This window comes from Linepithema humile, chromosome 1 (assembly GCF_040581485.1).
Source record: "Linepithema humile isolate Giens D197 chromosome 1, Lhum_UNIL_v1.0, whole genome shotgun sequence".
Taxonomy (NCBI): Eukaryota; Metazoa; Arthropoda; class Insecta; order Hymenoptera; family Formicidae; genus Linepithema; species Linepithema humile.
Window position 1 is genome coordinate 45960698 of NC_090128.1, and position 24959 is coordinate 45985656.

A 24959-nucleotide genomic window follows, 5' to 3' on the forward strand; every position below is an offset into this window, starting at 1 on the left:
TTATAAGATTATGTATAGAATTTGTTTTAAAAAAGGATGATTATTTCAGAAAATCTATTGTTTGTAATATATTTATATTTTATCAAAATTACGATGAAGCCTTTGCTTAATGAAATTCTAAAAACATTTGATAAGCCATTGTATTTTAGTGATTTCTGATTATACTCGGAATTCAATTTGCTAGCCATCAGATAATCATAAATTCTGCTCTTTCTTTAGAAAGATTCATGTTCGGCGCTTTGGCAAAATATATTTATAAAAAGTTGCAGTACATTATAAAGTAAGATTTTATTTTCTTTATATAATTGAAAATTATTAATTGTTATTGCAGCGAAGAACGACGTAAAGTGATTTATCGCGAAGAAATTTATCGTAACTACACGCGCTATTGTCATACCGCAACTGATACTACAATAAATTTCCAACTTCATATTTCATTTCCACCGAATAGCCGGCGAAATTGCAGCGTGATACGGGCATTAGGCTACGTGCAATTTCTCCTATATCCGTGTCTTCGTGTCAGAGTATGCGTAACGTCGTCAGTACAGTACGAACGGGTCTCTCGCGGGCGTATCGCGAAGGGATGCTGCCGAGCGTGTGCCGAGGGTGGTCGGAGGGTGCCGAGTAGCACCGAGCACATCCGAGGGTGGTCGAATCGCGAGCCGAGGAGGTCCACCGCGGGAACTTAGCGCGCAGCTCGAAGGACCCGGTTTTAGTCTATCTTGAAGCGCTTGACGCGGCGGGTGCCGAGAGGGGTTGTTCCGTTCGAGGGTTGCGTGCGTGGTTGTACGTCATCTTGTTCCCCCTGCTCACTTCCCATCCTCTTGTTTCGCTAGTCTGATTTTGCGCCCATCTATGTTTACACACAGACGGAAGCCGGACAGGTGAATCGTCCTCCCTCCACGATCATGCGGGAGTGGTAGATCCTTCTCATCTTACCATACTTACCCCCTGTTCCCTGGCCTCTCATAAATTTTCCAAGGAATCCGACGACAACAGCACCGGCAAGGATGGATGCGAAACTGCGGAAAAGACAGTTTGCCAGTCATCAGTCGGCCCACGTGGATCGCGGTCTCGTGTTCTCGTCGCTGGCACCGTTTGCCCTCGTCTTCATCTTCACGTTCGGTGAGTCGCACTTAACCCTTACTTTACACGCGAATACTCGTGAATTGCGGACCTGTCGGAATATTAATATCACCGTTGCGATTACGAATCAATTATTGGAAAAGTGAAAAGAGTCAAAACGCGAAAAAGTCTCTATGACATTTAATATATTATTTTTAGATGGCTTTCGTTTTGATTTCTTGCTTTTCCAGAAAATGTAAAAGAAACAACTCTCATATGGCTTTTCCACTCTTCTAGGAAAGAAACTTCTAGATTTCTATTGAGAAAATAGAGAAAGAATGATCCGTATATTGTTGCTTGTTGCAGCGATACAAATAATTTAAAGATGAATTACTTTTGAAAACAACGGCCATAATATTTTAGTCGTTAAATAAAATGGAATGGTTCGCACAAGTTTCATACTAATAATTCGTGAATACACGCTATAAAACATATTATTTCGCGGGTTAACCAAGCTACATATCGCGTAACGCCGGAATGCCGACAAATTTGGTGCGGCGTTCGAGTTACAGTTTTAATAAGACACATGGGACGGTAGTTTCACGCATTTCAGAGTCATGTTGCTTTGTGGTACATTTTGAGTTTTGTAACTTATCGGCTTTGCAACAAACGCGGCGCGAAAAACCACTTGCCGAAAAAACAAATGTATTTTATTTCAAACCAAATTTGTACATCTCTATTTTGTTGATGTACTATTCTACATCTTTGTGTCGCTACAATCGTTATTTGCGTAGTTTGTTTTTGATCGAAACTGCGATGTGTGTTAACTCACCGTCGGATAGAGTTTCGCAAAGCACATAGAAAAATCGATACAGCGGTACACCTACGGAATTCAATTTTGCTAGAAATATCTTGTTGTACGAAACCAGATATTGATCTTACGAAGCGGAAGATAGCCGCCGGTGGTAGTCGATCGCGTAAACTGAGTCGCAATGTCGCTTAACAAAGTGGAAACGACAATATTCGCGCTCGGGGATAATCGCGCGTCGCAATGTAACGGGAGAATCGCGGTTTGTCGGGATCGGCGGAGAGAGCACCGCAACGAAATCTATTTCCGCCATTTCCCGCCGCCATTAAAACTCAATGTTGTCGGGATTGCAAAGCTGGAATATCAAGTGTCTTATTACGAGCGTCATTGATCGCGAAATTCACTCGTAATAATGTTAACGTGATAAAACGGCGAAAACTGCGAACGTATATATATTTCTATTTGTATTAACCTTAAAACTTTGGAGTGGATTTTCATAGATTCGGGCGTTGGAGAATTTTATCAGTCTTCGTATGAATTTCATTAATATTTAACGCGAAACAATATTGTTAACAAGTTAATCGTGTTTTCTATCGCTGATTACCCCGACTCTCTACCATGACGCAAGAGTATTTTACCATCGATCCGATTAGGAGGCAAGTTAGCAAGCTTGGGGAGTGTAAAGAGCACTTCTGAAATGCATCGGCGATGGAGAGTAATGTCTAACGGCACTAATCGGTCAAGTGCTTTAGCTGTAGTAGAGTAATAATTGGTAGGGGGCGAGTAATCAATTATGTTAGCGCCGAATATTGCATGCTGCATTAATTTTACGCGTATTGTCGTTGTAGCGCGAAAAAGAGTACCAGCGGCTCCGCGATCAACCCGCGGAATCGTTATCAGTATCAGCTTTTCAGACGGATAAAGAGGGGGAAGAAAAATTTTATTATTTCTTAGGATAGGGAGAAAGGGACGGGAGAAACTGTCGCGCACAGAATACACGTATATCGCATTTCGCGCAGTGCATCCACGAGAAAATTTATGCTGCATTAAATTTATATATTATATACATATATATTTCCCCCTCCCCGGCCCTCTATATGCGCTCCTTGCTGAGTTATATGTTCTACCTGCGAGTTGCATATCGCGAATTTTCAAAATTTCTCGCTATGATCAATTTTCGCGAAATACATTCGTGAATTCTTCGCGACATTTTTCTAACTTATTTTATTGAAATCGTGTCAACATTTATTATTATTTACAATGATTGAAAAAATAAAGATTTGTGATATATACATTATTTGTACTACTTATGATAAAAAAGGAGAAAAAAGGATGAAGAAAATCGGTAGCTAAAAAAGCGATAAGAAATGCGGCGGAATCTCTCGTATTGTGTCCCGTCGATGTGGTTCAGCCTCCTATGATTCGACTCCTTGTCGCTATACTGGTTTATCCTTATCGGGAGCACGATGTCGCATAAATCAAAGTGTTTATTCAGCAGCCACATAGAGTCGGGACGGGAATGCGAGGGAGGAGCTCACTGTAGCGCAAGCCCTTCGCTAATAATCTACGACCGCGTCGCTCTTCTGACCCATACTTGATAAATATTGCAGTAGTACACTTTACCATTTTTCCGTCTCTCCCTTTTTCTCTCTCTTTCTCTCTCTCTCCCGAGACACTCGAACGAAAAGTCTCGAGGTCAGATCCCGAGGGTTTATCTTTTTAAAACAACCACGACATTACAGTCGGAATTTTCCGGTGCGGCGAATAATAGGATTTCGATGTTTGAGAAATCTTCTGAAAAATGGTCGCGTTCACCACGATAACGAGCAGATACGTGGCTTCGTCTCAAACTACATCAAAGTGATATATCCACAAAAGATCTTTTTGAAGAGGATTCGTCGGGCGAAGTTTAATCCGCCAACGTGAATAAGCTCAAGAGCCGCGTTTAGTTTCTTGGCAAAACTTTTACGTAACGTACATTAAATTAGCTTCCGCGCGGATAAGATTATAAGCTATATCGACAAAAGGCGGCGCAACTCGGGAGCTCTTTCCCTTCCCCGCCGCCGTCACTACGTTACCGGCAAGAAAGATAATTCGACACAATGTTTAATTACCGCGCGTAATTAATGGTGCTCCTACGAGCGCAGTCCGCGAACGTCCGACCACCATCCATTCAACCGCCGAGTAATCCTTCGGACCACAATGGATCTACGACGTGGAATGCGCCAAACCGTCGCTTACACTGGTCAATTTATCGCTTCCCTCGGACGGCAGGACAAGGCATACCTTTCGGGATGCTGTAAACGTCTGCCAGCAGCGGTGCAATGATTTTAAATCCGCGAATCGCAATGTCACGGCATTCCATACGCGCGTTCCAAAAGTGTACTGCTGCAATATTGAAAAAGTGTGCTGCTGCAATATCGAAAAAGCGTTTGAAAATTATTGACTGGAGAGACGGAATTTTTATTAATCCAACAGATGTACATATAATCACTAATAGCATAATAATCGTCAAAGCGAAAAACATTAATAATTTATGATTTGTAACAAAAGTTACGAATAATTAAATTAAATAATTATTGGAAATTGGAATATTGTAAAAATCAATAATATCTTAATTACTAGATTTGTAAAAGCTTTTTTTCTGCATATTTTTTAACACATTTTTTGACATGGTTTTTTTTTTTTTTACATTGCAAGAAGAATCAATGTCATAAAAGGTAGAACATTTTTTGGCAATCTCGGAACTTTTCTAATTTTGCGCCATGATAAAATATCATGGAACCCTTCGGAAAGAGATTTCAATTGAATTCGAAAATTACAGGCAGTGAATAATCCTAATAATCGATTTTGGCCGGTTCTATAAGCCGAGTGCTTTCCAAGGAAGCAAGATGTCGCATATCACGTCGATGAGATTGGTCAGTGGGTAGTCGCCGCGCGTGGTCAGCCGTTCCCATTTCTCCCATCCTATTAATCGGAAAAGTGTACAAAGACCCGCGCACATGGCCGCCTGTTGAATTTGCCTCGGTATAGCTGTCGATACACACTGCGTGCTGTTGCGGAGCGTGGAATTGAAAATAACGTCATTGGAATGCGACGGTACCTAATCGGAAAGCAATTATGAGCCGTTCAAGTTAAGCCTGGCTACGTTGTTATGCATGCCGCGGTCATTGTCGTAGTTATGGCCAGCGTTATTCTCGGTGCCGTTTCCGATATCACGATTTAAACTAAACTCATTCGGCAAAATAGAACGCACGAAATGATGAAGAGCTTCGCATGTGGCAGCCGGTTTAATTAAATTTCACGTTCGATGAGCCTTTAGCGATCGCGATTTTCAGCTTTAATTTTATTTTCAATTATACAAGAAAAAAAAAATACCGTGCTGTCTATGTGTAAAGAAATTTAATTGTATGATACAAATTAAAAATTCCAGGTTTGGATAAATATAGCGCCAATAAAATAATTATATTAAATATTTCATCAAGATTTTGCGATGCGTCGTGAGTAGTATTTCGCATTAGGCGGAAAAGCACAAAGGTGAAATAACAAAATAAAATGACGATAAAGAGAAAACAAAGAAAAACAAAAGGGGGAAAGAAAAAGACATAAAGTCATGGCTTCTATAATACAGGTATCTCTCCTCCGCGTCTTTTTCCCGCTGATGCGGCCCGCGACTGTCATCGGCAGTATTTAGTTTAGGGATCGTGAAGCCCGCGGGGACACAGAATAAAGACGGAGTAGATAGAGGGTAGATAAAGAAAGAAACTCGGTGCAGCGGGGGGAGGAGGGCGTAGGAGTGGTGGGTTGGGGGGGGGAAGGAGGCGAACGAGCGATGAACTTAGAGGAGCTTGCAAACGCTCGTCGACTTCGGGTCACCGCCGTCATACCACCACAATACAACCCTATCAGCCGCGGCTGAAACCACCCCTGCAGAGCTTCGCCGTTTCATTCTTCTGCCAACCGCCGCCGCTCCCTCCCGCGCCGTCGCGACCTCGCCCGTCGTTGCTCGTTTCAACGCTCGTTTCTACCGAAGCCTCTCGTTTCTCCGTCTTTTCGCCAATGCACCGCGGCCTATAACGAGTGGTGCACCCCATCCAAGGCGTTACGCTTCTGCTCTTTTCTTTCCTCGCGTCCTCCCCCTCGTCACCCTTCCCGCTCTCTCATATTCCGCTTTTATTTCTTGCCTCGGCGTCCTCCTTTCCGTGCTTGCTCGCTTGCTTGATCTTGCCCCCCCTTCCCTTCTCCACTTTGCTATTTCCTACTCCGCACCATGGGAATAAATGAGAAGCGCACGTCAAAGCGAGAAAAAAAGTCATCTTTCTCTCTCTCTCTCTCTCTCTCTCTCTCTCACGCGCGCGCTCTTTTTTTCTTTCTCTCTCTCTCTCTCTCTTGTTGTAAACTCAAGCACATCGCCGCCGGGTTGCCATGTTTTTCTACGGTACCGTCTTCTCGTAATGTAGACGTCTTCGCGGGCGGTTTCGCTCTACGTTCGCTTCATGCTTTCTCAATGAGGTTCGTCGACCGGTCGAGATTAAACGCTTCGTTTCTGCAGACTGTCGACTCTCGGGAACGAATCTTTAGAGAGTTCAGATTTTTCGGTCCACATCTCGGCGCGCGTATATTTCTTATTTGGACGTGTGGAATTTATAATTGTGGAAGCGAATTCGGCTCCGGCGGCTAAGTCAATAAAACTCGGCGCAGCGCGATGCACCGCGCGATACAGATGTTTGCACGCGGAGATGATTAAAGTGAGTGTGTTTGAACGAGTGAGATGCTTCGCTTATACACTCGTGCTTCGTTTAGCTTCATGTTTTCTGCAAGCGAGCGAAAATTTTCCAACGTTTCCTGCTGAATCGCACTCCGGTATGAGAACGTCGTCGCGGAGTGTTCAATTCCCTACGTGACTGCCGTGCATATCGCGCACTCTTGACGCATGTCCTTCCAGTAGTTTGAGTCGATGATGTAGTCAGTACATAGAACAAGACAAGACAAAACTTTGCATAATTCTCGGCGCAATAGTCGCGATCGTCGTCAACGCGCGGTAATATGACAACCGAGTTCGCATCAATCAATTGCATAATAACGTTTAAGAAAGAGAAGGGTGCCGCGATCGATCGTTACGAGTTTACTGCTGGAAATAATACAAATCCATTTTATATAACTGGTATAATTTTTATTAATAAACATATATTTTTGTAGTTTATTATAGATTTGATATTTAAGTGACTTTTATTGAATAATATAATATAAAGTTATTCTTGTATTAATTATAAGTATACAAAAGTATTCCAGATCAATGAATTGAGTTGACTTAGCGTACTATAATGCGCAATAGCGGAGTTGTTCACAAGTTCATCTGCAACATATAAAGTACATTCAAATTATAGTAGCGTTTCAAATAATTATTTGCGAAACAATTATTACGCACATTAAACTTTTATTCATCTTCTCTTTTATGCAAGCTTTTATGCAAATATTTAATAAAAGAATTATTTTTATCGAATAAATCTAATAAATCTAATAAAAGAATTTATCGAAAAACTATAATTTCAAAAATAATAATAAATATATTCACAAATCTAATAATTACAAATCTTTTACTAAATAATATTACTTTTATGTGTGTTACATTACATAATATTTTGCAAATAACAGATAACAAATAAATGATTACTTACCCTAAAATTGCTCCGATGTCTTTCTTGAGCCTTCTCCTTCTCTCAATCTTTTTTGCAGATCTTCAAGACATTTACACGCGTTCGCGACGCGAATACAAAAATCGAACAATGTTTTAAACGGCACTTCCTATGCATACTTTATCATATTAGGACAAAAAAAGTAAAATTTACACGGAATTTTATCGCATGGATTACGCGTTCGACACTCTGTCGCGTCCGTAACAAGCAACGACGGAAATGGTGAGATTGAAAACTACCAAGGGAGATAATAAGGATAATACTTTTGGAGAGGATAATACGTCGATACGGAACGATACTGCTCCGTGCGAGGTGTTGCCGTGCACATAACAAGAGTGCAACAAACATATCAAAGACAAAGTCGAAATCGGAATTGTGTCAGATATGTTTATTGCACCCTTATTATTCGCACGATGGTGCCTCGCGTGAAACAGTACCGTTTCCGCATCGGCGCGTTATGCTTTTTAATAATACTATCTTTATTATTTCCCATAGTTTTCGACCTCATCCTTCCCGTCGTTACTTTTACAGACGCGGCAGTGTCGAATGTGTAATCTGTGCGACAATATTCGAGTTTTACTTTGTGTGAATGATAAAGTGTGCGTCAGGAGTGTCGTTTAAAACATTGTGCGATTTCTATATTCGCGTCACGAACGCGTGGAGTATCTTGAAGGACTACAAAAAGGACTGAGAGAAGGAAAAGACTCAGGACGAATCTCGGTGGAGCAAGTTTAAAGTAAGTAATCATTTATTTATTATCTGTTATTGCACTTGAAGTATTATGTAATGTAACGCACATAGAAACTTTGAAATAAAATCAGCAAAAAATTTGTAATTTCTAAAATTTATGGTTATTAGATTTCTGAACATATTTATTATTTTTTTATATATTTTAATTATAGTTTTTTTTAATAAATATAATTCTTTTATTAGATATATGCATGAAAGAGAAGATGAGTAAAAGTTTAATGTACGTAATAATTGTTTTTCAAATAATTGTTTGGAATGCTGCTATAATTTGGTATTTTATATGTTACAGATCAACTCGTGAACAATTCCGCTGCTGCGTATTATGTCGGTAAGTCAATTCAATTAATTTTATTTTATCATTGAAAAAATATATTATATTATATTTCAAAATATTGCAAAATATATAAAATGTCTCAGACTAACAGTTAATAGCAGATTTCTGAGATGTCTACTTTTTGGTATAAAGACCTTTGTTTCATTAAAAATGATCCCAAGAATCTGCTATTAATAGGTGATACGGTCGGTCTCTGGAACATTCTGCATATTTCATCTTAAGATAGTAAAATAGAAAGGAAAGTAGTATATTTAATAACTTGGTTAACTCTCAAATTTATTTTTGCAAATAAAAATATCTTTATTTACTTTTTATATTATTAAAATATTAAAATAACACACATATTATTTTTTAGAATTCTGTGAAAATTATAAACATAAAAAATTGATGATTTTTACATATGATTTTCTCATGCACATGTATAATTTTAAACATTAAAAAATAATTATACATTAATAAAAAATTACAACTCTGAATATGTGTGGAGACCTGTTCTTGTATAATTAAATCTGATTTTATGCAAAATTAGCGGAATGTATTAAATTACATATAAAATTCATTATATGATAGCGCTTACAGTAAAAAATTGAAACGTATATATAAATATTGAAAGGAATAAAAATAAATTTAATTAATTTTGGAAAATTTATACAACACACACACACACACACGCGCGCGCGCGCGCGCGCGTTGTAACGTGCATCAGATCTGAGGATTATGATATAACGTAATACGCAACAGAAAGCACACGAAATTATTTCGCTAACCATGGATTCACAGATTGGTAAAATAAACTTTAAAGTGCCAGGAATTGAGAATTGTGCGTCCGCGGAGAGACGAGGAAAACGGCGAAGTTGCTAAAGCGATTGCGTAAATAAATTCCAGTTTGAACGGCTTAACATGTATCGTGCAACAAGCTGCGTTCGCAGCGGCGGCAGCTTTGTTAAAAGACGTTGCACCCGAGGGAGTAAACCTGAACGAGGTACGAAATGACGAGAAGGAAAGTAAGAAAGACCCACCCTGGGTGGTTGGTGGTGATGATGGTGGCGGTAGGTCTGATAGCGACGGCACAGCGACGACGGTAGCTACCAGCAGGCAGTAATAAAACGTGACGGAAAGATGGCGAACAATAACGACGCTGCAGGTAGCGGGTTGGATATCTGCCAGCTGAAATTTCGCGAGCTAAACGAAATATAGGGAACTTAACGGGCGAAGGCGGAGAGGATATCGCGAGTCGCCGACGTTGGAGCCCTTAAACGCGCCTAAGTACGGATCCTCTTCGGAGTCGCGACATTCTTTTCCTGACATTTTTCAAGGTAATTGAACGGAAAGAAGTAAAAATAGAAGGGCGTTCGAGACGCGTAATGGCTCGGCGGAAGGCAAGAAGAAAGGAAGACGTGACTGGTATCGTCGTTAGTATCGAGTACACGCCAATCGAAGCCAAACGCGGGTGCATCGAGAAATGTGGGGTGGGAAGACGAGGGAACGCGGGCGAATTACGTACGTGACGCGTGTCACCGGGCGCAAGATTGATTATCTTCCGGCGGTTAACAATTTAATACGGCGGGGGTTCGCCAAGGCGAAAACGCCGGCGGCGGCGCGAAGATGCAAAATACGCCGAGTAAGAAAAACGTGAAGGAAGCCAGAAGGGAAGCGGATGGAGCGCGGTCGCGTTGCACAACGTAGCGTAACGGAGGGGGAGAACAATAAGGACGGTGTGCGCGGGATGTCTGCCAAGTAAAACTCAGCAGAGTACGAAGAATAGGAACACACGAACCAAGACCCGCCGTTGCTTTGCCGCCGCCGCCGCCGCTGCCGCCGCCGCTGCCGCTCCGATATCCACCGCGTCAGCCCCTTAATCTCTGGCGGTGTGATAACGTCGACGCAGCATTTTGCATGCTAGACTGCTGCCGCATCCATTCTCGTTTCCTTCCCTCGACAACGTCTATTCGCTCTCTCACTCACGCGCGCGTTTCCGAACGCATACAACCGGCAACAGCCAGCTACTATCCCGGCACCACCACCACCACCACCACGATCGCCGTACTGTCGCTGCCGTAATCTACTATCTGCTCAAGCTAGTCTAGCTAGCTTTATTGCCTATGTAGCGGCTTCCGACTCCCTCGCCAAAGTACGATGTCGCGCGCTGCGACACCGACGCTCTCTTCTCTCTTGTCGATAACCGAACTTCACGGTTGGCAATTCGTCTATGTGTCTTCGTCCTCTCCGCGAAACCGAGAACGGCTGATTGTCCTAGTTGGAGTAGCAAGTTTGACGCGCCCGCGTGGATAGTTAACACCGCGCACGTACGAAGAATAATTACGGGACCGTTAAAGGAGCGGCGTGTCCGTCGGGAGAGACGTTAAGGATATCGTATTTACGGCCTCCGCGCCGCTTCTCCGAAGGAAAGTCGGCGTCAAAGTAACGCGTGGTATTGCTCGTAGAAAGGAATCGTCGATCGTAAAAGCGGGCGTTTCAATGACGTAAATTACATCCTCGAAAAAACGCGGGAAATGTGTTTTGCGGATATTGCGCGACGGGAATAAAAGAACACGGCGACTGCGACGTAACATGGGAAAAATTAAGTAATAACTCTCGCGTTGCCGCTCCTTTCTCCATTATTACTTCAAAGTAACTCCGCGACATGAAGCGTAAGTTGATTTTCGACATCGTGCAATTTCCTTGCGCCATTCGTGTCTATATTTTTTCTTGAGGTCTTCGAGGGTAATGAAGTGAAATTCAAGAATCACCGGTTCCGAGACGACGCTCGCGCGCGCGCTCTCTCTCTCTCTCTCTCTTTCGGTCAGACGTCGCGGTGGAAATGGTGTTAACGGGGCTGCGGATGTCGGGTGGTGTGAGGTTCCATAGTCACGCATTAGGAGGTCGCTCTCTGTTCCGTGGCCCCTCTAGGCTCGTACGTTTCAATTTGTCCCCGGCCTCTGATGTAACCACGCGGTCTCATTAGTCGAGGGGGTGAAGGAACGGCGGGATAGCCCGTCTCTGTTCAGCCCGACGTGCGCGGCTCTGTCGTTTCAGCCGCGCGCACCACCCTTCCGCACTCCTCCCCCTCATCGTCCCCCACGCTTCCCCCCCGTTCCGCTCCGTCCCTCTCGCCCTCCACAATCAACCTTACTGCTGCAGCACTATTCCCGACCTAACTACCTCTTCGCTACGACCACCATCGGCAACGTCACCACCACCACCGTCGCACAGCGCCGACTACCACCGCCGGCGCGTCCGCGGCTATTGGTCTTACCCTTCACGCTTCGGTGTAAGGTACGGACAAACAATTACTTGTTCCACCCTCGTAATTGGTATGCCAGGAAAGAAGCTTCTATCCACCTGTCGGCTGCCACGTAAGACTCCCCGGGAAACTTTAGTCACTACCCGCGGAACTCCTCGCCGCGCTCGAAAGCTCCGAGGAGCTTTCAGGGAATCGAAATTGCGTCCTGCTGAATGAACAAACCAAGTCCTGACTGCTTTTCTACGCTGTTTTTTTTTTTTTTCTCCTTTCGTACATCTCTCACTCGTGGATGTCTTGTCTTCATTCTCTTGATTTCTCTTCTCTTGGCCGATAGTGCGGTATCTTGTGCAAACAAAGCATTTCTTTTTTCTCGCTTTCTCTCTCTCTCTCTCTCTCTCTCTCTCTCTCTCTCTCCCTCCCTCCCTCGACAATGCTTTCGCGAACTGCGAACTACAATTTACGAAACAATGACGTCGCGCGGCCTGGAGCCGTAATGGCCTGCCTGAAATATATGTCACGCATCATTCGCGAATGATCAGCGTTGCGTGGCGATGACAATGCACCGAGTATAATCATGCCGATCGTAATTGCACCTGGCTATAACACACAAGTGCGGTCCTCTCGCAGCAATTTATTATCGATTCTTATACGCGCACGTGATATTTGTGTAAAGTTTAACGAATCGTAGATTTGACGAATGCGTTAAATTTTCCAATGTGTTAGCGTTAACACAGGGCTAAATTACATTCGTAATAACGTTTGAACTAAATTCGACGATAATAGGCAATGTGCGCGATTACAAAAACACACCGAACATATAATTACATCTTATTACAATGCGGCTGTGACGCAACGCACACTTGCTGCGCAATGTGCGCTGCAGAATATGAAAGCATTTGTTGGCATTAATTTGCGAATGGCAACGCGACTAATACACACGCGGTTAGAGATGATGGTTCCGTCATCAACGGGTTCTCGCAATATAAGCAATTAAGTGCGTAATTATATGAAACCGCACACGCCTGCGGCGACGGTTACCACAAATTCATTCAACGTGAACCACAAAGCAAATCACTGTCATGCGAAACGCGCGCTGGCAGCCTGTCAAGCGTCCCAGAAAAGTTTTGCCGAAATGTTAATAGTGGACGACGTGATGCTGTGGCGTTTATCTGTGCGCTTCCGCAATGGAGTGTAAGAGCCGGATTATGACACGGTGGATACGCGAAAAAAATCTCGTTGCTTCCATTTACATAAAATTATAATTATAGAAATGGTGAAATTGCGCGATGGACAAAAAAGAATAGTATTAATTGCTTAATGCTTAATTAAAATATACATTATATGCTTAGCATTATCGCGGCATTATTATTATGTTTGCAGCTTTCGCATTCGGCTGTGCGCTTTTTCCGAGATATTATTTTCGTTATAGAGGAGAATAAAAAAATCGATGCGGAAATAATAAGCAATCTTTTCCTTATTACGAAGGAATTCTTTTTGCGCGCTCGACGATTTTCGCGTCTCAGACGTTTCCACGATTGTCAACGAAATCCTAATAATTCATGTGTTAGCTTTCCCAACGAGTTCTCGTCACGCTTTTTCCACTCGCGGGAAACTGTTTACAGTAATCGAACGTGTCTGAAAGAGACGCACCCGTAGAATATGTTTGCTCTAATGGTACCTACGGGGAGAACATGGAACGTAATTTTCTTCTCTGTGTACAAGCTCCGTAATACTCGACGCTCCCACAGTAGTTTTGACTCAGGGCTGGTTCTAGAATATTTCGGCAGTAAGCTAGTCTTACGAATACAGTAATAAAATTTGCCGTAAAATCGTTAGCGAAATATGCAATTTCCCTATCGACTCTACAGTAAACACGTACGCATATAGTAATTATTTCAATATAATAAACTTAATAATGGATTTTATAAATGTTTATTATTTGACGTATATTTATGTTTGAATTTTATACATTGATTATTACATTATAGCATTTTACAAAAATATGTTTTTAAAGATTTTGCTATTTTAAAGCATGTAATGAATATAAAATTGCTAGATATAATTTAAAATTATCGCAATCTATTTAGAGCCGGTTTTTTACAAACGTTGAATTCTTCTTTTAAATAGCCAAGTGCAAAAATAGTAGTTAAAAATAATATTGATGCTACTGGGTCTATGCTTCTACTCACAGCGCGGTCGAGCCGGCACTGACTTTGACTCCTGCGCAACTAGTCTGCACAAAGTGGCCCATTTCTACTTTCCGTACTGCTTGGATACACTAGCGAGCTATTAGAGAGCAAATATAATTACAAGATGAAATTACTCGCTCATTCGCTAATATGATTTTCTAATTACGGCGCAGTCGGGCATTTGCGGCGAGTGATGGGACAGAAAAGAAAAGCAAAGACACGGGGGGAGGTATACAGGAAGGGGGAGTCCGTTGCCGGTCGCGCAAATGGACATTTATATGAAAGAAGAGCATCGTGATAGACAAGAATGCCGGTCGTTATGCCGGCGCTTCGGCTCAAGCAAACCTCCCGGCAGCAGATGCGTAAACGAGATAAAAGCATGTAAAAGACGCGCGGTGCAGCGTGCCGGATGCGATGCCGCCGCCTCTCGCGCGGCTTTTATCTCTTTCTAGTCCCCCGTGCGCTTTACCTATATTCTTTTACAAACTTTAAGAGGTAATTGAACGTCAACAAACTCCGTATTTCAAATTATTCTGTGCAATATTTCTTCCCCGCCGTGCCTGCGTAGCGCTGCACAGCGTCATGTCGCGTTAGTGTGAGTTATTCACCGTCCATAAGCTCCGCGCTTTATTTAACAAACGGATACTGGGCTTGTGTAAACGATCCGTATTTAGCATAATGTGAAAAGATATTTTTACTTAATGATAATCAACGTTTTAAGAAATAATTTTTACAAGTATCACAATGGATCATATTCATTTCCTTTTATTATTAGTAAAAATGTAGGTATGTTAAAGCGAGCGATAAAAAGAAAAGCCGGTGCGAGCCAAATCCCGATTAATGTTCGCGATCAGAATCGCAATCGCGTGCATCGACTACAGTTCGGTTTGCATCACAGGTTCTCTTTTCATCATTTATTATTATTATTATATTATTATTGTATTTTATTATAAACACGCAAAAATAACTGTTATTGTTTGTAGGAAATACGTATCGTATTAGTTCGCGGTTGTTGGTATCGCATTTCGCAATAACTGGGTACCGGCCGGATTACAAATAGTGCGCAAACATTTGTGATTACACTTATTAAGCAGCCAAATATGTCGGCATCAACGATATGGGTCGGGCGTAGTGCCTTAGTCACCTTCGATACTCCACCGCGTAGTAATGCGATTCCTGAATTATTCATGAGAAATATGAGTGGTACTTAATCGCGCGATGCATTCCGCGCGATGAAAGTGGTAACGGGCAATTAAATTTAAATTTTAAACGCCGGACTTTATCGTTCGCGATGAATTAATCCGTTTGATACCTATCTGGCGCAGTCGGCGCGGGGCTTGTTTTGTTTGCGCGACGGCAACGTTCGCACTGCATCACGCGCGCGCGCGCGCGCGTGTGCACGCACGCTCAAACAAAATACTGAGAGCAGAGAGTTCATTTTGATTCGCACCCGGGCTCAATAACGTCCGAATTCGAGGATCCGTTTCAATAACACGCGCTGTCTCTTACAAAGCAATTGGGAAAAAAATTAGCGACAGTGCTTTTGGGGCACAAATTTGAATTAACTCCGCGCCGTCGCGCACATCGAGGAAGCGGAGAAAAAGCATCGGCCGGCGGCTCAAAGATCGGATAAGAAAGGGTAGTAATTTGGGTGAATCCAGTGGTGCACCTAGTGAACGTAACGTTAACTGAGCAGAGAGCCGAGAAAGAGGGAGGGCAAGAGCTGCGAGTGAGAGAGGGCGAAGGCCGGCGTGGGTCGATTTTACACGGACAACGTACAATCTCTATGCATGAGGCTCACTGGGGCTACCGCTTCCTAAGTACACAGAATACGTATTTGCATTTCGGTCTTTGTACCGGTGTGTCCTGTTAGTGCGCCGTCCCTCTTCCCGTCTTGCTCGCGCCGCTTGAAGCCGCTACTCGCGCCCGTTCCTTCGTTCGCGCGCAGGTCCAGCGACGCTGCTCGGCTCGGCTCGGTTGGCTGGCTCCGCTTTACGTGTACGCGTACACCCCGTTCCGGATCTACTCGCATGGCGTTAACCGCACTGCGGTTCCCGTACGAGCCTCCAACTATCCCCCCAAGACAGTATTTATAAGCCCCGGATTAAATCATTGTTGGAGAGAGAAATTCGATACCGTACGAGTATCGAGCTTTTCTGACGTTTCACCGCGAATGCTCGAAAGAGAGAGAGAGAGAGTCCGGTGTTTTTCTCTCCAGCTCGAGGGAGACACTCCCGGCAAATCGGCCGACATCCCCCCTCCTGTAAGAGATACTCGTACAATACTCGCTGTTTCACGTCCCTGCGACGACGATTGCGATGGATGTTAAACGAAATGTGCTATCGATAAAACCTGCTATTTTTGGTGCAGAGCGATGTTCGGAAATATATACAATATTTGGGAAACACGTTTCGATCGAGATATCAAAATGTAGTCTCAAATTGCTGGAATAACTTTACTTCGAGTCAGTATATATTTCAGAGGAATTTCGAAAATTCGGAGTTGCCTGGAGACAAAGAGAGAGAGAGAGAGAGAGAGAGAGAGCGCGCAAGCGAGGGGCAAAATCAGGACTGCCAAGAGGGCTGAAATTAACATGACTTCTTGCCGCGATTCCGTCTCTGAATGTATGAACTTGCAGTACGTAAGTCTACGCTCTCGCAGACCTTGGATTAATTCATTGTTGAACAATCCAGTGTCTGCGAGGACCTGTTCCGCGAACATTCTCTCCCGCTGTCTGCCTCTCTCTCTCTCTCTCTATCTCCCCTGCGATTCTTGAAGCTCGGAATAATAACGAAAGTCCTCGGTTAGCGACACCTCGACCAAATCTGTCGCATGCGCGTCTCGAGCTCGCGGTCCGGGGAATTCTTAGCCGAGGCGGATCTCTCCGAAGGAAACATGAACTTTTCGAATGTCAAAACTTGCGTATTACACGAACTTAATTTGCATAGAAATTACAGAGGTGTAGATATGCCGCGGGCCGAGCCGAGGCGCGCCTCTGTGTATTGTACAGTGAGAAAACGATTTTTATTTGGCTACCGACGGTAGCCAGTTTGAACAAAATCTCTCCCCCTCGAAATTCCAGAATTAAATCTCCCTTGGAACGGCCGACTTTACGATCTTGGCTGTCTCGGGCAGTTTCTTTCCGCGGCAGTTAGTAAGTTGGCGGGTCCGTCGTAAAGTATCACCGATTTATGATCCCGGGTTACCGGGCCATCTACGCCGAGGGGAAATCACTATGCGGGCGATTCTCGAATCGATGGTGCGTGCGCACTGTACGTACGGCCACGGTTACGACGAAACATGAGTTACGGGCGCATTTTTAACACAAATCGCCGCAATTCCGCCCGAATCAAAGCCGCGGACGGCGAAAGCACTAAGATAACCGGAAAATAGGCAACCGTCGCGCAAATATCTTTTTCCTTTTCTGCGGTGTGGCTTTAATATGTGCTCTACCCTTTTTCTTCTCGTTTTTGCACGGTCAACCGCCCAAAACGCCGTTTAACTCCAAGCACGAATGCACGTGGCGGGTGGAAAATTGTACGTGGCGCACATGAAACAAGCAGGCATGACGAATGAAAAGCATCGGACCTGAAAGCGAAGCAATTTTAGATATTGACCTTTGACAATGCACAAAGAGGAAGTACCTGCTTTCGTGCGTGAAGCGTGACTCGGCCGGCCGCGGCGACAATTAAATCTGCCGGGCGCACTTTCGTTTCATTATATTTTTCGATCGATACCGCGTGCTGAAAAATACACGGCGTTATCAATTTTATCCGGGATCCGTTGTTAAATAGCTGAAACTGTTTCGTTTATGGATAACCGGAATACATAAAATTGTTTATTTGTATCAAAAAAACACGGACAGTTAATTATACCGGGGGACCGAAAGTAGTTCAATTAACTTACCGATCGCGTTTGAAAAATATATTCGTTTGCGATTACATTCGGAAAATATCGCGCGCACGCGCTTTCATCTCGTTGAAAGTGTTTGCACATTGAGGTATTCGTGTTTTATACGATCCAATTTAAAAATTTGCGGAAGAGCCCGCGGAAATCTTGTAATATGTGGAAAAGGTCAGTGCGCGTGGCGCGTGTGTGTTTAACTACGTTAACGAATCGCAATATAATTATTTTCTCTACGCACCAAATATGCAGGCGCGCTTAATGTAATAACACGGTGCAGTGTGAGCGAATAATGACGCTACTTATGTTCGCTTTAAGGTAGCTTTCACGCTTATTATAAGCCGCAGGCCGCAGGGGAGGGCCGTGGCGAAACAAAAAACCGCATATATCGCGGAATTAGCAAATTCCAGACCAAAAAATACACAGCGCGTTGTTCTAAAACTAAAAAGATGCCTGGCGGTGTATGTCGGGGAAAAAAAAGTATCTATAACAAAGTTATAAAACGTGAACATGATACAAAGCGAGAGAGATCAGAGAGCGGCAAATATTGGAAAATTAGTACATTACTTTTAATGCAAATTTTTCGCGTATTAATAAATAACACGGAACACATTTGCCAAAGCGGAATAATCGCAGGTATAGTTTTCGCGGTCGGCGATTTTCGATCCGCGCCGACGATTACGCGAAACTTTTTCATCGGTGAAAATTGCACCGAAAATCCACCAACAATTTGCGATCGTGTTAATATTATTTAACATTACACGTCCCCGCTATCTCCGGGACTAGCTAATCTCTGATGTGGTAATGCGGATAAATTTCCGGACGATAACATGGTACACGCCGAAATTTAATGGCAAAGCTTTATCGCGCCAAGTTCAGTAGTTAACGCGTACCCGGGGTGCTTCTGGTTTACCGCATCACCTTCCACCATTTCGCGGATCAATTTGGCGGAGTGCATTTATATTTTAACAAAAGTGTCCGGGGGTGGGCTTACGCATTAATCTTCCACCGTCGGATTGATACGCCGGGTAGATACGCGATCGCGCGAAAACATCGCCGATAAGCTGCTCAACTAGAAATCAGATTGCAGAGACAAGATAATGGCCGGCTAATCGTAGATTAGCTGTTCTATAGTAGTGAAATAATTAACGGTCGATCGCAGATACTCCGGCTCAATTAAATGGACGAGCGCTGCTGACGCAGATAATTAACGCGGTCGAATGTTTGCGCCTTACCGTGCAACAAAGATAATTTTGTCTGACCATCGCGTTAATGTACACACACCGTGTATTGTTTTTAGGCATTGTTGCCATTTCGTGCAATAACGCACATGTGTGTGTGTATGTAGAGCGCTCGCAAATTAACAGCGCAATCTAAAATATCTTCGCTCAATTTGCAATTAAAAAGTAATAGATGTTTCATGTTTAAAGAGAAACTCGAAACGCTAATGATATTCTGAACAATAAATTTTTCCGCAAATCAAATTTCGCGCGCATGAATGGATAATTAAATCTTCTTTATTTAATTTCGTCTGTGTTTTATCTTGATGGAATTTTGATTCAAGAATATCGCGGTCTTTCAACTTGACTGCTGATATCGAAGTTAAAGCGCAAAGCCGAATAAAATCGTAAAGCACAGAGTTCGCAAAGGTCTCGAGAGTGGATCAATGTAGTGGAACGGCGGAGAACTTTCGATTAATAATTCACTGCAGGCTATACAAGTAGATTAGATTTAGAGATTGTTATGGGGATTAAAATCTACATCTTATACGTGCATCAAGGATGCAGAACAAAGTTTACGATTAGGAGATTTGTTCGTTTTTTATCTATTCAATAAATTGTACATATTGTTTATTTATTTATTTTTTTTTTATAAATGCGTCATATAATTTTGATGAAATATATTTAGCAAGCAAAATTTGAGTTTTAATTAATCGAAGACTGCGACAATGATGATTTTTGATTGTTGGTGAAAAAATGTTCGCATTTAATTTCATACCCGTGTTTTACTCGATCGAGAGTTCGTCATGGGGGAAGGTACGATCCGTTTAGTATCATCGGTTTCACACATTTTATCCGTTTTACATTTCAGTAATTCCATTGTCGATTGAAATTCCTTTGGAGTAACATTTTACAATCGACACTGTCGATTTATTAGCCAATTGTATACCACATGATCCACGCGTAATTCAATCGTAATATAAAATTGCGATTTACCTTTGCATTAGCAATACATAAAAGCCTTTATTTAGCAAAAAAATTAAACAAATTAAAGAAAGGTACGGATTCCCTTTATAAAAACGTATATATTTTTCCGCGCTTTGCAACAACGTGAATTTTCACGAACACAAATTGCAAATATAAATTGAAATTGTTTTATTGCTCCCGGTGATACGTATTTCACGAGGACAGAAGATGATAGAAACCGCCGGTTTCGCAAGAACGCGACGCCGCGTTGTCGGCGGAAATTACTCGTTATGCCCGCGAGAGTTGCGGGACGTCCGACGACGGGGATCGCGCGCGATGACGATCGTCGTCAGGGGAGGCGGATAAAGTCCCTATCTCCCTCTCTTACCCCCTCTCTGACTTCTCCGCCCCCTATAATGACTAACAACTCCTCGCGTTCGCGAGCCGACTGGAACAATGGAAACAATACGGTGATATGAGAGAAAGCCGGTTTGCATTGTCGAACAAACCGCAGACAGGGCTCCTCATTTTCTCCCTCTTCGCGTCTTTCTTCCTCTTTCGATCCCTCTCTGTCCGCATCCGTCGCTATCCGTGTTTATCCACCATCTATCCGTCCTCTCCGCTCTCCCCTCTCGGCTCTGTGCCATCGCGCACACAGAGCCGCGTGCTGTTTGTTTCAGCGTGCGTAGATCCCAGACTTAACTTTTCCGCCTTCCTCTATCTCTCTCTCTCTCTCTCTCTCTCTCTTTTATCCGTCCCGCGCGAGGGAAAGAATTGTACACCGCCGAATGAGCCGTTGATTCCGGAGCGGAGACTGCTCTGTCCTACGCTTCCACCGCTCTTTGTGCGCGAGTCGACTTCACTAAGAGCTTTACCTTCCCACCCTTCATCGGCAATTAGTCAGTGATGCCGACTACTCCGCTGACTCCGTCATTATCCGCGCTGACTTTTCGAAATCGCGAAGAGTCGAGGATGAAAAGCTCTCGTACGATTCGAGCGATGTTTTTATTCACTGAAAATGTAAAAGCTCAGCGGGGTTAATTTATCAAAAATTGAGGAATTTTTGTACTTAATCGAATTAAGGACACCGATGTAGGTCAGACGGTTAAAAAGCGGCAACATAATTATAAAACATCTGTATGAAATATAAAAGTTGCAAATTGTAAGTTTATACAAATACATTTCACATATACATGTTCAACATGTCTAAAACCGCCACGATTTTCATGAATAACGCAAAACGTATCTCGGTTTGCTCTCCATTTCCGCGCGGAAAGTTATCACGAAATCTCTTCGAAAGTCTTGGCTCTATCATGCGAAAATATCTATATCATTAAGCATTCCTTCTTTACGCTGCGCGAGGTATCTGGAAAAAAGTTGGTTCGTTGGTTTTTTGTCGACTATGCTAATGGCATCAGCGTTGTTCCATGAAAGAACACCGGGCGGTCCAGATGGAACGCGAATAAAAGCGGGTACTTGAGGAAGAAGGAGCGAATTCCCAAAGGATGTTGACACAAAACATTATACGGTTGGCCGCCGCGCCCTCGTCTCGTCTCGTCTCTTCAGCGGCTGCCGGCTAAGAAGCACAAGTGCGCGTCTTCGGAAGGTGACACTCGTGATGTGACGTCGAGGGTTGACGGGGTGTTACGGTAGTAGTCTACTCGGTGTATCGCCTACGACAGCCGGCGTGGCAATCGCACGTGCTCTCTCCTTTCCTCCCTCCCCCCCCCTCCCTCTCCCACTCTCTTGCTCACCACGCTCGGACCCGCCGAGTGCATCCAAAGAGGGTGTGCAGTCGAGTACGTGCTGGAGTAGACGCAACCCTTAGCTGCGCGTTCGCTTATCCCTCGCGGTCCATTGTTTAGCTATTTCGACGAGCCAATCTATTTCGAGCGCATTCGACGCCCGCTGGTAGTTAATCCTCAGTTTGTCTCCGCAGTTCCTTGATTACGTCGGAAGTAAAGACGGAACCGTGTGCTATTTTACGAGCGCTAATAATATCGCGGGGATTAGGAAGAGAATGCACTCATCGCGCGGATAAAAATTTACGCGATTTATCTTGCGAACGCGAAGATTTCATTACGCTTGTAATCCAATTTGATCCGAGAAGATGCGAGATTACGTTCGGGATTCGTATTTTTTTGATATATACTAATCCGGCGGCGCGCGCGGATAATGATGAAATCGCCAGACGGCCGACGTACGTCAGACGGTTATACGAACGGCGGCGGAATTATAACGCGAACTCGGAACTCTCGGAAGATGAAGAGTTAACTTTTTATGCGGGGCGCCTTCCTTCCTTCCTTCCGCGGGGAAATGATTACGGAGCCCGGGGAGAATGTAGGTCGCAAGATATATCCAATCGCAGGTCTGCAGTGCGCTGGCTATTCTGACGATGGTGGAGTGCGCGCGACGTTAAGATTCGAAACTCCGTCAGCTCTGGAGAAAGAGAGATCGGGAGAAAATAAGGGAAAACGAGAGGGAGAGAGAGAGAGAGAGAGAGAGAGAGAAAGGAAGGGAGGGAGCGAGAAAGTAGGAAGTAAATCTTTGCCGGGTACTACAGCTTTTATAGGAGAGAGTCCACGATTTTCTTTTTCGAGAAAACGATAACTTTCCGTATTCGAACGTGCGCGTCCGAGAGACGGGAGTCACGAGGGTGGGAAATCCTCCGGTTACCAGGAGCGTTGCTTTAGCTTATGGAAGATAAGTAATCAAGATTTAAACTCGGCTAGGCCAGTCTAAGGGAGGGAATTGCAGACGTAAGTGCTCATTGGAGATTCCGCCGAAATAACTCACTTCACGTCGTTTCTTCCGGCTGTATTCGGCTACCGGAGGATACGCCGGCTTCGAGCCTGCATCGTGCAGATAAAAGCACGCAGTTTTTATTAAAAACAGCTAAGCCCCAGCGACTTGTGCGTTCACAATTGACGCGCAAAGTAATGCTGTAATGCTGCAATGTTGTTATGATCTTTAATTATAATTTTAGAATTCTCCTCATTGTTAATTTATCGGAACTTTAAAAAAAAAGCCGAAATGTTTATGCCGAAAATACGCACCGAAAAACGGGTAGAGCTCGCGTACTTTGGATGCGCATTGATCGCGATTTCGCCGGAAACACACGCGGAAACACGCTGCGAGCGCGCGCGTCATTCGTTGCACGTTCTGCGAGGGGGGGGATATTCTGTACTTGCTCGGGCTGGCTTCCAGATGAGCAATGCTGGACGGAATGCGGAATACATCGGGAGAACGGGTCGGCATTCCTACTTAAATCAACATAACTCGGGTGATGAATGGTTAACAGGCATCGGCGCGGGGAGGGACGCAATGCGCTCCATTTATGGAAGCTATTACGGCCGAATTTCAGCGTTAAATGTATGATTTATGGCCGGGCGTATTATCTTCGTTCATGTCCGTTGACGATACAGTGCACGTCCCACCGCTCGCACACGTCCTTCCTCTCGTCGTCGCTGACCCCTCACTCACCCCCAATCCCCCCTCATCCCCCCCCCCGCCCCAGAAAATTACTTCGCATTCGGCCGGTGGCGAGGGAAAAATCCACCGACGAGTGTGTCCATTCGCTGACACCGCGGCGTGATTAATGCGTTTTTGATTGTTATTCGTAATACTCCGGAATTTATGGCGCATTAGAATTACGGAATATAGCGCGGACGCGCCAGACGGACGCGCCCGCACGAAATCGTCCGCTTGCACGAATAAACGGCGACTCACGGCGACAATACCGCGCGGCGGACTCTCCTGGACTCTCCCGTATTTGGCGGAAATGCGAAAACGGCGACGCTGGTAATGGAAATTTTAAGCGTATTTAAAGTTGTATGGCGCCGCGGCGATGCGGAATGAATAATGAAAAGGAAAGGCGGAAGGTAGAAATCCGCGAAATATGTACGAGGCGGCTCGTAATCTTAATTGAATATAGTTAAGAGGCTTTCTACCGCTCTCCATCCGTTAATACGCATCTGGTATCCGTCCGCAGGCATCTCCGACGCGTCCTACGAGACGCAGGGGCCCAGCTTCGTGGCGGAGCCGCCGTCCAGGGTGGAGTTCACCAACGTGAACGGCGGCCGGGTGGACTGCACCGTGCGTGGAAATCCGCTGCCGACCGTCGACTGGCTGGCGGCGGACGGCGGCAGTATAACGAGCATACCCGGCATCAGGCACGTCCTCAGCAACGGGACGATACACTTTCCCGCGTTCGAGGCCGAGGCCTTCCGGCAGGACGTCCACTGGGCCATTTACAAATGCTCCGCCGTCAACAATGTCGGCGCGGTCGTTAGCAGGGACGTCACCGTCAGAGCAGGTACGTCAGCCAAAGTGAAACTTCTCGCGCTCGTTATCTGCTCCGTGTGCGGTCTGCTCAACCCCCGCGTCATCGTTGTCGTCGTCGTCGTTGCAGTCGTATATCCGTCGCGTGTAGGTCCGTAAATGGACCCACGCTACGCCGCAACGTAAGCGGGCGCTTGCGCGTGTCTATTTCGTGGACCCACGTTCGCGGCTTACGGATTCGATCGCCTCTCTCTCTTTCTCTCTCTCCGCGACTGTGCGATGAAGTTTCCTTGTGCGTTTACCGTATCGGACCGCGGTCGAGAAGTTAAATAACGAGATTTTCTCTATTACGGCAGCGGATACCAAGCAGTAATCGAGCGTCTAAGTGCTCAAACCGCACTTTCTAGTTTCGTCCAAGGGAAAATATAAATTCGGAAAGATGGGATTTCGGATCACTCGCATGTTAGATATTGCATGTTAGGATTTAATCAAATTATTGCGTC

General features: G+C 44.3%; 1 protein-coding gene across 6 annotated transcripts in view; it reads left to right on the plus strand.

The window, feature by feature from the left end:
- The first annotated feature begins 592 nt into the window (after positions 1-592).
- The window catches only part of LOC105669596 (cell adhesion molecule Dscam2-like), a 76591-nt gene continuing 52224 nt past the window's right edge, over positions 593-24959 (plus strand). Inside the window, exons 1-4 of one of the 6 annotated variants that reach the window (XM_067347272.1) lie at positions 701-786; positions 870-1125; positions 8609-8647; positions 24167-24490. In XM_067347272.1, the coding sequence (XP_067203373.1) occupies positions 1011-1125; positions 8609-8647; positions 24167-24490 (478 nt within the window). In that variant the 5' untranslated portion in view covers positions 701-786; positions 870-1010. Of the gene's footprint in view, positions 1126-8608; positions 8648-24166; positions 24491-24959 lie in introns of all 6 variants that reach the window. The other 5 variants (XM_012362646.2, XM_067347273.1, XM_012362645.2 and 2 more) reach the window with 5 other exon arrangements.